This window comes from Petromyzon marinus (genome assembly GCF_048934315.1).
Source record: "Petromyzon marinus isolate PM22_M1 ecotype Great Lakes invasive population chromosome 84 unlocalized genomic scaffold, UKy_Petmar_22M1.pri1.0 chr84_unloc.1, whole genome shotgun sequence".
NCBI lineage: Eukaryota > Metazoa > Chordata > Hyperoartia > Petromyzontiformes > Petromyzontidae > Petromyzon > Petromyzon marinus.
Window position 1 is genome coordinate 335,403 of NW_027422638.1, and position 12,095 is coordinate 347,497.

Below are 12,095 nucleotides of genomic sequence, written 5' to 3' on the forward strand. Positions count from 1 at the left end.
CATTCGTGTGTGAGTGTGTGTGTATTTATGTGTGTGTGTGTGTGGAGTGATGTGGTACAGGAGGACGTGGAGCTGAGTGGACTTGCCGATGACCGGTACCAGCGGTGTCAAGATCGGCCTCTGTGGAGGAGGCTCGTGAAGGAGGCTACTGGGCTAGTGCCAGGCTAGGTGCACCTTGAGGCTACTGGGCAGTTGGAGGCAGTCGCCCTCCAACAACAACGGAGGGCGGAGGAGCGACGCTCACAACAACGAGCGGAGCGCCGGGTGGCTAAAGCACAGCAGGTTGGCACAGTAGGGGGCACAGGTGGTGCATCAGCCAGTCATCTCAGTCAGTCGACCCGTGGCACCTGCTGGGTCTGCCCCGTGACCTCCTGCCAGCGGGCGTTCGACACTTCACGTGGCCTCAGGGTGCACATAGCCTGGCACAAGCGTCGTGGTGACATCACCGCCACTTAGTGGCGAATGGCGGTTGTTGTTGTTGTTGTGTGTGTGTGTCTGTGTGTGTGTCTGTGTGGGTGTCTGTGTGGGTGTCTGTGTGTGTGTGTGAGTCTGTGTGTGTGTCTGTGTGGGTGTCTGTGTGTGCGATTGTGTAGCGGTTAGCGCTACGCTGCGCTATGAACCTGGCGACCCGGGTTCGATTCCCGCTCACGGCCAACACCAGTGACGATTATCTGAACCGGTCCCGGGCCTCCCCTAGGTCGACTCAGCCTCAAATGAGTACCTGGTGCGGTGTTGTAGTAAACATCGCCACTAGGGAGACAAAGGCGGTCGGGCGTGGTGCTGGCCACCCACCCCCTCGTGTACCGTTCCGGCCTTCATAGGTGCTCGCTAACAGCACTTGCCCCTACAGTCTGTTAAGGCTATATGGGGGATCTTTGTCTGTGTGTGTGTGCCGGTCCACCGGACCTCCTGAATGCCACAGAGATCCAGGCGGTACCGGTCCAGCTCCCGACAGAGGAGTGGGCAGCCTCTCCTCCGCACTGAGGGGTTCGAACATTCCACGTGGCCACACGAAGCGGCTTTTTGTTGTTTCTGGAGGAGCCCCCGAGGGTAGATATTCAATCTCCTGCCTCCGCCAAATTGGGGGGTTTGGCCAGGAGACTTCATAGACGCCTGGCCCCACCGGGGCCTCTGGCACAAGCTTATTAGTTAGATATTTCAGACGTGGTTTAGTGGTAATTAATTGAAGGTGGTAGACATTCAATCTCCTGGCTCCGCCAAATTGGGGGGTTTGGCCAGGAGACTTCATAGACGCCTGGCCCAACCCGGGGTCTCCGGCACAAGCTTATTAGTTAGATATTTCAGACGTGGTTTAGTGGTAATTAATTGAAGGTGGTAGATATTCAATCTCCTGGCTCCGCCAAATTGGGGGGTTTGGCCAGGAGACTTCATAGACGCCTGGCCCACCCCCAGGGCCTCCGGCACAAGCTTATTAGTTAGATATTTCAGACGTGGTTTAGTGGTAATTAATTGAAGGTGGTAGATATTCAATCTCCTGCCTCCGCCAAATTGGGGGGTTTGGCCAGGAGACTTCATAGACGCCTGGCCCACCCCCAGGGCCTCCGGCACAAGCTTATTAGTTAGATATTTCACACGTGGTTTAGTGGTAATTAATTGAAGGTGGAGGCGGTTACCAGCCGCTTGCACCCGTCCAGAGGGCCCCGTTTATCCCCTGCGGTGGTCAGGCGAATGGCCAATCGGAATTGGCCCTCCCACCACAGGGCACTGCCCACCACAGCGTTGCCCGTATGGTACCACAAGGAGGTAGGGGGTTGTTTTTCCTGTGTGTGGACACGTAAACAAAGATCAAAGCACCCACCTACACACACACACAAAGACAAAGATCCCCCAGGTAGCCTCTAGCAGGGCTGTAGGGGCAAGTGCTGTCAGTAGCAGCACCTACACACACAGACAAAGGTGCCCCGTGTAGCCTGCAACAGACTGTAGGGGCAAGTGCTGTTACATACACACAAAGATCCCCCGTGTAGCCTTAACAGACTGTAGGGGCAAGTGCTGTTAGTAGAGAGTAGTACCTACACACACACACAGACAAAGATCCCCCAGGTAGCCTCTAGCAGGGCTGTAGGGGCAAGTGCTGTCAGTAGCGAGTAGCAGCACCTACACACACACACACAGATCCCCCAGGTAGCCTCTAGCAGGGCTGTAGGGGCAAGTGCTGTCAGTAGCGAGTAGCAGTACCTACACACACACAGATCCCCCAGGTAGCCTCTAGCAGGGCTGTAGGGGCAAGTGCTGTCAGTAGCGAGTAGTACCTACACACACATACACACAAAGATCCCCCGTGTAGCCTTAACAGACTGTTGGGGCAAGTGCTGTTAGCGAGCACCTATGAAGGCCGGAACGGTACACGAGGGGGTGGGTGGCCAGCAACCACGCCCGACCGCCTTTGTCTCCCCCAGTGGCGATGTTTACTACACACCGCTACACCAGGTACTCATTTGAGGCTGAGTCGACCTAGGGGAAGCCCGGGACCGGTTCAGATAATCGTCACCGGTGGTGTTGGCCGTGAGCGGGGAATCGAACCCGGGTCGCCGGGTTCATAGCGCAGCGTAGCGCTAACCACTACACTATCGCTCAGCACTAACACACACACATACACACACTCATACATACACACACACGCACACATACACACCCACGTACGCACACACACACACACGTACACACACACACACGTACAAACACTCATACATACACACACGCGCACACATACACACACACACGTACATACACACACACGTACACACACTCATACATACACACACGTACACACACACGTACACACACACACGTACACACACACACGTACACACACACACACGTACACACACTCATACATACACACACGCACACATACGTACACGTACACACACACACGCACACATACACACGTACACACACACACGTACACACACACACGTACACACACACGTACACACACACATACACACACACACACACGTACACACACACGTACACACACACACGTACACACACACACGTACACACACACACGTACAAACACACACACGTACACACACGTACAAACACACACGTACACACACACTCATACATACACACACACGCACACACACACGTACACACACACGTACACACACACACGTACACACACACACACGTACACACACACGTACACACACATACACACACGTACACACACATACACACATGTACACACACACGTACACACACACACACGTACACACACACACATACACACACACGTACACACACACACACGTACACATACACACACGTACACGTACACACACACGTACAAACACACACACACGTACACACACACGTACACACACACGCACACGTACACACACACACACGTACACACACACGTACACACACACACGACACACACACGCACACGTACACACACACACGTACACACAAACACGTACAAACACACACACACATACACACACACGCACACACACACACACTCATACATACACAAACACGCACACATACACGCACACACGTACACACACACGTACACACACGTACACACACGTACAAACACACACGTACACACACACTCATACATACACACACACGCACACACACACGTACACACACACGTACACACACACACACGTACACACACACACGTACACACACACACACGTACACACACACACGTACACACACACACACGTACACACACATACACACACGTACACACACACACGTACACACACACACCCACGTACACACACACACATACACACACACGTACACACACACACACACGTACACATACACACACGTACACGTACACACACACGTACAAACACACACACACGTACACACACACGTACACACACACGCACACGTACACACACACACACGTACACACACACGTACACACACACGTACACACGCACAGGTACACACACACACGTACACACACACGTACACACACACACGTACACACACACAAATACACACACACGTACACACACACAAATACACACACACGTACACACACACACACGTACACACACACACGTACACATACACACACACGTACACGTACACTTCACGTACAAACACACACACACGTACACACACACGTACATACACATACACACACGTACACACACACTCATACATACACACACACGCACACATACACACACACGTACAAACACACACGTACATACACACACTCATACAAACACACACACGCACACGTACACACACACACGTACACACACACACACGTACACACACACACACGTACACACACACACACACGTACACACACACGTACACACACACACACGTACACACACACACACACGTACACACACACACGTACACACACAAACACACACATACACACACACACGTACACACACACATACACACACACATACACACACACTCATACATACACACACACGCACACGTACACATACTCATACATAGACTCATACATACACACACACGTACACACACATACGCTTATACATACACACACACGTACACACACTCATACACATGCACACGTAGAAACACACACACACACACACGTACACATACACACACACGTACACACACACACACGTACACACACACACGTACACACACACACACGTACACACACACACGTACACACACACACGTACACGTACACACATACACACGCACACGCACGCGCGCGCACTATGTACAGACTCAGAGGGCCAAACGCTGGACTTTGGCACAGCCATGCATCTGGATTTGCTCTCATTGAGTGGAGCGAACTTCTGATCGCCGCGAGCAAATCATGGCCGTGAACCCTGATCCAGTAACCTCCTAGACAATGGGATTCTACCCGTCCCCATCCCAAACATGAGTGAGTCTGTGGGTGTCTGTGGGTCTCTGTGTGAGTGAGTCTGTGGGTCTCTGTGTGAGTGAGTCTGTGAGTATCTGTGTGAGTGAGTCTGTGAGTATCTGTGTGAGTGAGTCTGTGAGTCTCTGTGTGAGTGAGTGTGTGGGTGTCTGTGTGAGTGAGTCTGTGTGTGTTTGTGTGAGTCTGTGTGTGGGTGTCTGTGTGAGTGAGTCTGTGGGTCTCTGTGTGAGTAAGTCTGTGGGTCTCTGTGTGAGTCTGTGGCTCTCTGTGTGAGTGAGTGTGTGGGTGTCTGTGTGAGTGAGTCTGTGTGTGTCTGTGTGAGTCTGTGGGTGTCGCTGTGAGTGAGTCTGTGGGTCTCTGTGTGTGTGAGTCTGTGGGTCTCTGTGTGAGTGAGTCTGTGGGTGTCTGTGTGAGTGAGTCTGTGGGTCTCTGTGTGAGTCTGTGGGTCTCTGTGTGGTGAGTCTGTGGGTCTCTGTGTGAGTGAGTCTGTGGGTCTCTGTGTGAGTGAGTCTGTGGGTCTCTGTTTGAGTGAGTCTGTGGGTCTCTGTGTGAGTCTGTGGGTCTCTGTGTGGTGAGTCTGTGGGTCTCTGTGTGAGTGAGTCTGTGGGTCTCTGTTTGAGTGAGTCTGTGGGTCTCTGTGTGAGTGTGTGGGTCTCTGTGTGAGTGAGTCTGTGGGTCTCTGTGTGAGTGAGTCTGTGGGTCTCTGTGTGAGTGAGTCTGTGGGTCTCTGTGTGAGTCTGTGGCTCTCTGTGTGAGTGAGTCTGTGGCTCTCTGTGTGAGTGAGTCTGTGGGTCTCTGTGTGAGTGAGTCTATGGGTCTCTGTGTGAGTGTGTGGGTCTCTGAGTTAGTGAGTCTGTGGGTCTCTGTGTGAGTGAGTCTGTGGGTCTCTGTGTGAGTGAGTCTGTGGGTCTCTGTGTGAGTGTGTGGGTCTCTGAGTGAGTGAGTCTGTGGGTCTCTGTGTGAGTGAGTCTATGGGTCTCTGTGTGAGTGTGTGGGTCTCTGAATTAGTGAGTCTGTGGGTCTCTGTGTGAGTGAGTCTGTGGGTCTCTGTGTGAGTGAGTCTGTGGGTCTCTGTGTGAGTGTGTGGGTCTCTGAGTGAGTGAGTCTGTGGGTCTCTGTGTGAGTGTGTGGGTCTCTGAGTGAGTGAGTCTGTGGGTCTCTGTTTGAGTGAGTCTGTGGGTCTCTGTGTGAGTGTGTGGGTCTCTGTGTGAGTGAGTCTGTGGGTCTCTGTGTGAGTGAGTCTGTGGGTCTCTGTGTGAGTGAGTCTGTGGGTCTCTGTGTGAGTGAGTCTGTGGGTCTCTGTGTGAGTCTGTGGCTCTCTGTGTGAGTGAGTCTGTGGCTCTCTGTGTGAGTGAGTCTGTGGGTCTCTGTGTGAGTGAGTCTATGGGTCTCTGTGTGAGTGTGTGGGTCTCTGAGTTAGTGAGTCTGTGGGTCTCTGTGTGAGTGAGTCTGTGGGTCTCTGTGTGAGTGAGTCTGTGGGTCTCTGTGTGAGTGTGTGGGTCTCTGAGTGAGTGAGTCTGTGGGTCTCTGTGTGAGTGAGTCTGTGGGTCTCTGTGTGAGTGAGTCTGTGGGTCTCTGTGTGAGTGAGTCTATGGGTCTCTGTGTGAGTGTGTGGGTCTCTGAGTTAGTGAGTCTGTGGGTCTCTGTGTGAGTGAGTCTGTGGGTCTCTGTGTGAGTGAGTCTGTGGGTCTCTGTGTGAGTGTGTGGGTCTCTGAGTGAGTGAGTCTGTGGGTCTCTGTGTGAGTGAGTCTGTGGGTCTCTGTGTGAGTGAGTCTGTGGGTCTCTGAATTAGTGAGTCTGTGGGTCTCTGTGTGAGTGAGTCTGTGGGTCTCTGTGTGAGTGAGTCTGTGGGTCTCTGTGTGAGTGTGTGGGTCTCTGAGTGAGTGAGTCTGTGGGTCTCTGTGTGAGTGTGTGGGTCTCTGAGTGAGTGAGTCTGTGGGTCTCTGTTTGAGTGAGTCTGTGGGTCTCTGTGTGAGTGTGTGGGTCTCTGTGTGAGTGAGTCTGTGGGTCTCTGTGTGAGTGAGTCTGTGGGTCTCTGTGTGAGTGAGTCTGTGGGTCTCTGTGTGAGTGAGTCTGTGGGTCTCTGTGTGAGTGAGTCTGTGGGTCTCTGTGTGAGTCTGTGGCTCTCTGTGTGAGTGAGTCTGTGGCTCTCTGTGTGAGTGAGTCTGTGGGTCTCTGTGTGAGTGAGTCTATGGGTCTCTGTGTGAGTGTGTGGGTCTCTGAGTTAGTGAGTCTGTGGGTCTCTGTGTGAGTGAGTCTGTGGGTCTCTGTGTGAGTGAGTCTGTGGGTCTCTGTGTGAGTGTGTGGGTCTCTGAGTGAGTGAGTCTGTGGGTCTCTGTGTGAGTGAGTCTGTGGGTCTCTGTGTGAGTGAGTCTGTGGGTCTCTGTGTGAGTGAGTCTATGGGTCTCTGTGTGAGTGTGTGGGTCTCTGAGTTAGTGAGTCTGTGGGTCTCTGTGTGAGTGAGTCTGTGGGTCTCTGTGTGAGTGAGTCTGTGGGTCTCTGTGTGAGTGTGTGGGTCTCTGAGTGAGTGAGTCTGTGGGTCTCTGTGTGAGTGAGTCTGTGGGTCTCTGTGTGAGTGAGTCTGTGGGTCTCTGAATTAGTGAGTCTGTGGGTCTCTGTGTGAGTGAGTCTGTGGGTCTCTGTGTGAGTGAGTCTGTGGGTCTCTGTGTGAGTGTGTGGGTCTCTGAGTGAGTGAGTCTGTGGGTCTCTGTGTGAGTGTGTAGGTCTCTGAGTGAGTGAGTCTGTGGGTCTCTGTTTGAGTGAGTCTGTGGGTCTCTGTGTGAGTGTGTGGGTCTCTGTGTGAGTGAGTCTGTGGGTCTCTGTGTGAGTGAGTCTGTGGGTCTCTGTGTGAGTGAGTCTGTGGGTCTCTGTGTGAGTGAGTCTGTGGGTCTCTGTGTGAGTCTGTGGCTCTCTGTGTGAGTGAGTCTGTGGCTCTCTGTGTGAGTGAGTCTGTGGGTCTCTGTGTGAGTGAGTCTATGGGTCTCTGTGTGAGTGTGTGGGTCTCTGAGTTAGTGAGTCTGTGGGTCTCTGTGTGAGTGAGTCTGTGGGTCTCTGTGTGAGTGAGTCTGTGGGTCTCTGTGTGAGTGTGTGGGTCTCTGAGTGAGTGAGTCTGTGGGTCTCTGTGTGAGTGAGTCTGTGGGTCTCTGTGTGAGTGAGTCTGTGGGTCTCTGTGTGAGTGAGTCTATGGGTCTCTGTGTGAGTGTGTGGGTCTCTGAGTTAGTGAGTCTGTGGGTCTCTGTGTGAGTGAGTCTGTGGGTCTCTGTGTGAGTGAGTCTGTGGGTCTCTGTGTGAGTGTGTGGGTCTCTGAGTGAGTGAGTCTGTGGGTCTCTGTGTGAGTGAGTCTGTGGGTCTCTGTGTGAGTGAGTCTGTGGGTCTCTGTGTGAGTGAGTCTGTGGGTCTCTGTGTGAGTGTGTGGGTCTCTGAGTTAGTGAGTCTGTGGGTCTCTGTGTGAGTGAGTCTATGGGTCTCTGTGTGAGTGTGTGGGTCTCTGAGTGAGTGAGTCTGTGGGTCTTTGTGTGAGTGAGTCTGTGGGTCTCTGTGTGAGTGAGTCTGTGGGTCTCTGTGTGAGTGAGTCTGTGGGGCTCTGTGTGAGTGAGTCTGTGGGTTTCTGTGTGAGTGAGTCTGTGGGTCTCTCTGTGAGTGAGTCTGTGGGTCTCTGTGTGAGTGAGTCTGTGGGTCTCTGTGTGAGTGAGTCTGTGGGTCTCTGTGTGAGTGAGTCTGTGGGTCTCTGTGTGAGTGAGTCTGTGGGTTTCTGTGTGAGTGAGTCTGTGGGTCTCTGTGTGAGTGAGTCTGTGGGTCTCTGTGTGAGTGAGTCTGTGGGTCTCTGTGTGAGTGAGTCTGTGGGTCTCTGTGTGAGTGAGTCTGTGGGTCTCTGTGTGAGTGAGTCTGTGGGTCTCTGTGTGAGTGAGTCTATGGGTCTCTGTGTGAGTGTGTGGGTCTCTGAGTGAGTGAGTCTGTGGGTCTCTGTGTGAGTGAGTCTGTGGGTCTCTGTGTGAGTGAGTCTGTGGGTCTCTGTGTGAGTGAGTCTGTGGGTCTCTGTGTGAGTGAGTCTGTGGGTCTCTGTGTGAGTGAGTCTGTGGGTCTCTGTGTGAGTGAGTCTGTGGGTCTCTGTGTGAGTGAGTCTGTGGGTCTCTGTGTGAGTGAGTCTGTGGGTCTCTGTGTGAGTGAGTCTGTGGGTCTCTGTGTGAGTGAGTCTGTGGGTCTCTGTGTGAGTGAGTCTGTGGGTCTCTGTGTGAGTGAGTCTATGGGTCTCTGTGTGAGTGTGTGGGTCTCTGAGTGAGTGAGTCTGTGGGTCTCTGTGTGAGTGAGTCTGTGGGTCTCTGTGTGAGTGGTGAGTCTGTGGCTCTCTGTGTGAGTGAGTCTGTGGGTCTCTGTGTGAGTGAGTCTGTGGCTCTCTGTGTGAGTGAGTCTGTGGGTCTCTGTGTGAGTGAGTCTGTGGGTCTCTGTGTGAGTGAGTCTGTGGGTCTCTGTGTGAGTGAGTCTGTGGGTCTCTGTGTGAGTGAGTCTGTGGGTCTCTGTGTGAGTGAGTCTGTGGGTCTCTGTGTGTCTCACCTCCTCCATGCCGTTCCAGTTGACGAGGACGTGGGCCTGGCTGATGTCGGAGACGCCGGTGTAGGCTGTGAAGAGGCCATTGTTGGAGTTGTTGTACTGAGAGGACAGAGAACAAGGAGTTCACTCACTGTTACACTCACTGTTACATCCACTCACTGTTATACCCACTCACTGTTACATCCACTCACTGTTACACCCACTCACTGTTACACCCACTCACTTATACACTCACTCACTCATTCATCCACCCACCCACTCACCCACCCAGCCACTCACTCACCCACCCACTCACCCACCCAGCCACTCACTCACCCAATCACTCACCCACCCAGCCACTCACTCACCCACTCACCCACCCAGCCACTCACTCACTCACTCAACCACCCACTCACCCACTCACTCACCCAGCCACTCACTCACCCAGCCACTCACTCACCCACCCACTCACCCACCCAGCCACTCACTCACCCAGCCACTCACTCACCCAGCCACTCACCCACCCCGCCACTCACTCACACAGCCACTCACTCACCCAGCCACTCACTCACTCACCCACCGGCTCACCCACCCACTCACCCACCCAGCCACTCACTCACCCAGCCACTCACTCACCCAGCCACTCACGCACCCAGCCACTCACCCAGCCACTCACTCACCCAGCCACTCACTCACTCACCCACCCACCCACTCACCCACTCACCCAGCCACTCACTCACTCACTCAGCCACTCACCCAGCCACTCACCCAGCCACTCACCCACTCACTCACTCACCCAGCCACTCACTCACCCAGCCACTCACTCACCCAGCCACCCACTCACCCACTCACCAACTCACTCACTCACCCACCCACCCACTCACTCACTCACCCACCCACTCACTCACTCACCCACTCACTCACTCACTCACCCACCCACTCACTCACTCACTCACCCACCCACCCACCCAGCCACTCACTCACCCACCCACCCACCCACTCACCCACCCACCCACCCACTCACCCACTCACCCACCCACTCACTCACTCACCCACCCACCCACCCACTCACCCACCCACCCACTCACCCACTCACCCACTCACCCACCCACTCACTCACCCACCCACCCACTCACCCACCCACCCACCCACCCACTCACTCACCCACCCACCCACTCACTCACCCACCCACTCACCCACCCACCCACTCACTCACCCACTCACTCACCCATTCACTCACTCACCCACCCACTCACCCACTCACCCACCCACTCACTCACCCACCACGCCACCCACTCACCCACCCACCCACCCACTCACTCACCCACCCACTCACCAACCCACTCACTCACCCACCCACTCACCCACTCACTCGCCCACCCACTCACCCACTCACCCACCCAGCCACTCACCCACTCAGCCACTCACTCACCCAGCCACTCACGCACCCAGCCACTCACCCAGCCACTCACGCACCCAGCCACTCACCCAGCCACTCACCCACTTAGCCACTCACTCACCCAGCCACTCACTCACTCACCCACCCACTCACCCACTCACCCACCCACCCAGCCACTCACCCAGCCACTCACCCACTCACCCACTCACTCACTCACCCAGCCACTCACTCACCCAGCCACTCACTCAACCACTCACTCACCCAGCCACTCACTCACCCAGCCACTCACTCACCCAGCCACCCACTCACCCACTCACCAACTCACTCACTCACCCACCCACCCACTCACTCACTCACCCACCAACTCACTCACTCACCCACTCACTCACTCACTCACCCACTCACTCACTCACTCACCCACTCACCCACCCACCCACTCACTGACTCACCCACCCACCCACTCACCCACTCACTCACCCACCCAACCACCCAGCCACTCACTCACCCACCCACCCACCCACTCACCCACCCACCCACCCACTCACCCACCCACCCACTCACCCACTCACCCACTCACCCACCCACTCACTCACCCACCCACCCACTCACCCACCCACCCACTCACTCACCCACCCACCCACTCACTCACCCACCCACTCACCCACCCACCCACTCACTCACCCACTCACTCACCCATTCACTCACTCACCCACCCACTCACCCACTCACCCACCCACTCACTCACCCACCACGCCACCCACTCACCCACCCACCCACCCACTCACTCACCCACCCACTCACCAACCCACTCACTCACCCACCCACTCACCCACTCACTCACCCACCCACTCACCCACTCACCCACCCAGCCACCCACTCACTCACTCACCCACTCACTCACCCACTCACTCACCCATTCACTCACTCACCCACCCACTCACCCACTCACTCACCCACTCACCCACCCACCCACCCACTCACTCACTCACCCACCCACCCACCCACTCACTCACCCACCCACTCACCCACCCACCCACTCACCCACTCACTCACCCACTCACCCACCCACCCACCCACTCACTCACTCACCCACCCACCCACTCACTCACCCACCCACTCACCCACCCACCCACTCACCCACTCACCCACTCACCCACCCACCCACTCACTCACCCACCCACTCACCCACTCACTCACCCACCCACTCACCCACTCACCCACCCAGCCACCCACTCACTCACTCACCCACCCACCCACCCACTCATTCACCCACCC

General features: G+C 55.0%; 1 protein-coding gene across 2 annotated transcripts in view; it reads right to left on the reverse strand.

The window, feature by feature from the left end:
- Positions 1–12,095, reverse strand: part of LOC116937555 (scavenger receptor class B member 1-like) — a 114,671-nt gene that overhangs the window by 57,358 nt on the left and 45,218 nt on the right. For both annotated transcript variants that reach the window (XM_076059016.1, XM_076059017.1), the window contains exon 6: positions 9,446–9,541. In XM_076059016.1, the coding sequence (XP_075915131.1) occupies positions 9,446–9,541 (96 nt within the window). The remainder of the gene's footprint in view (positions 1–9,445; positions 9,542–12,095) is intronic.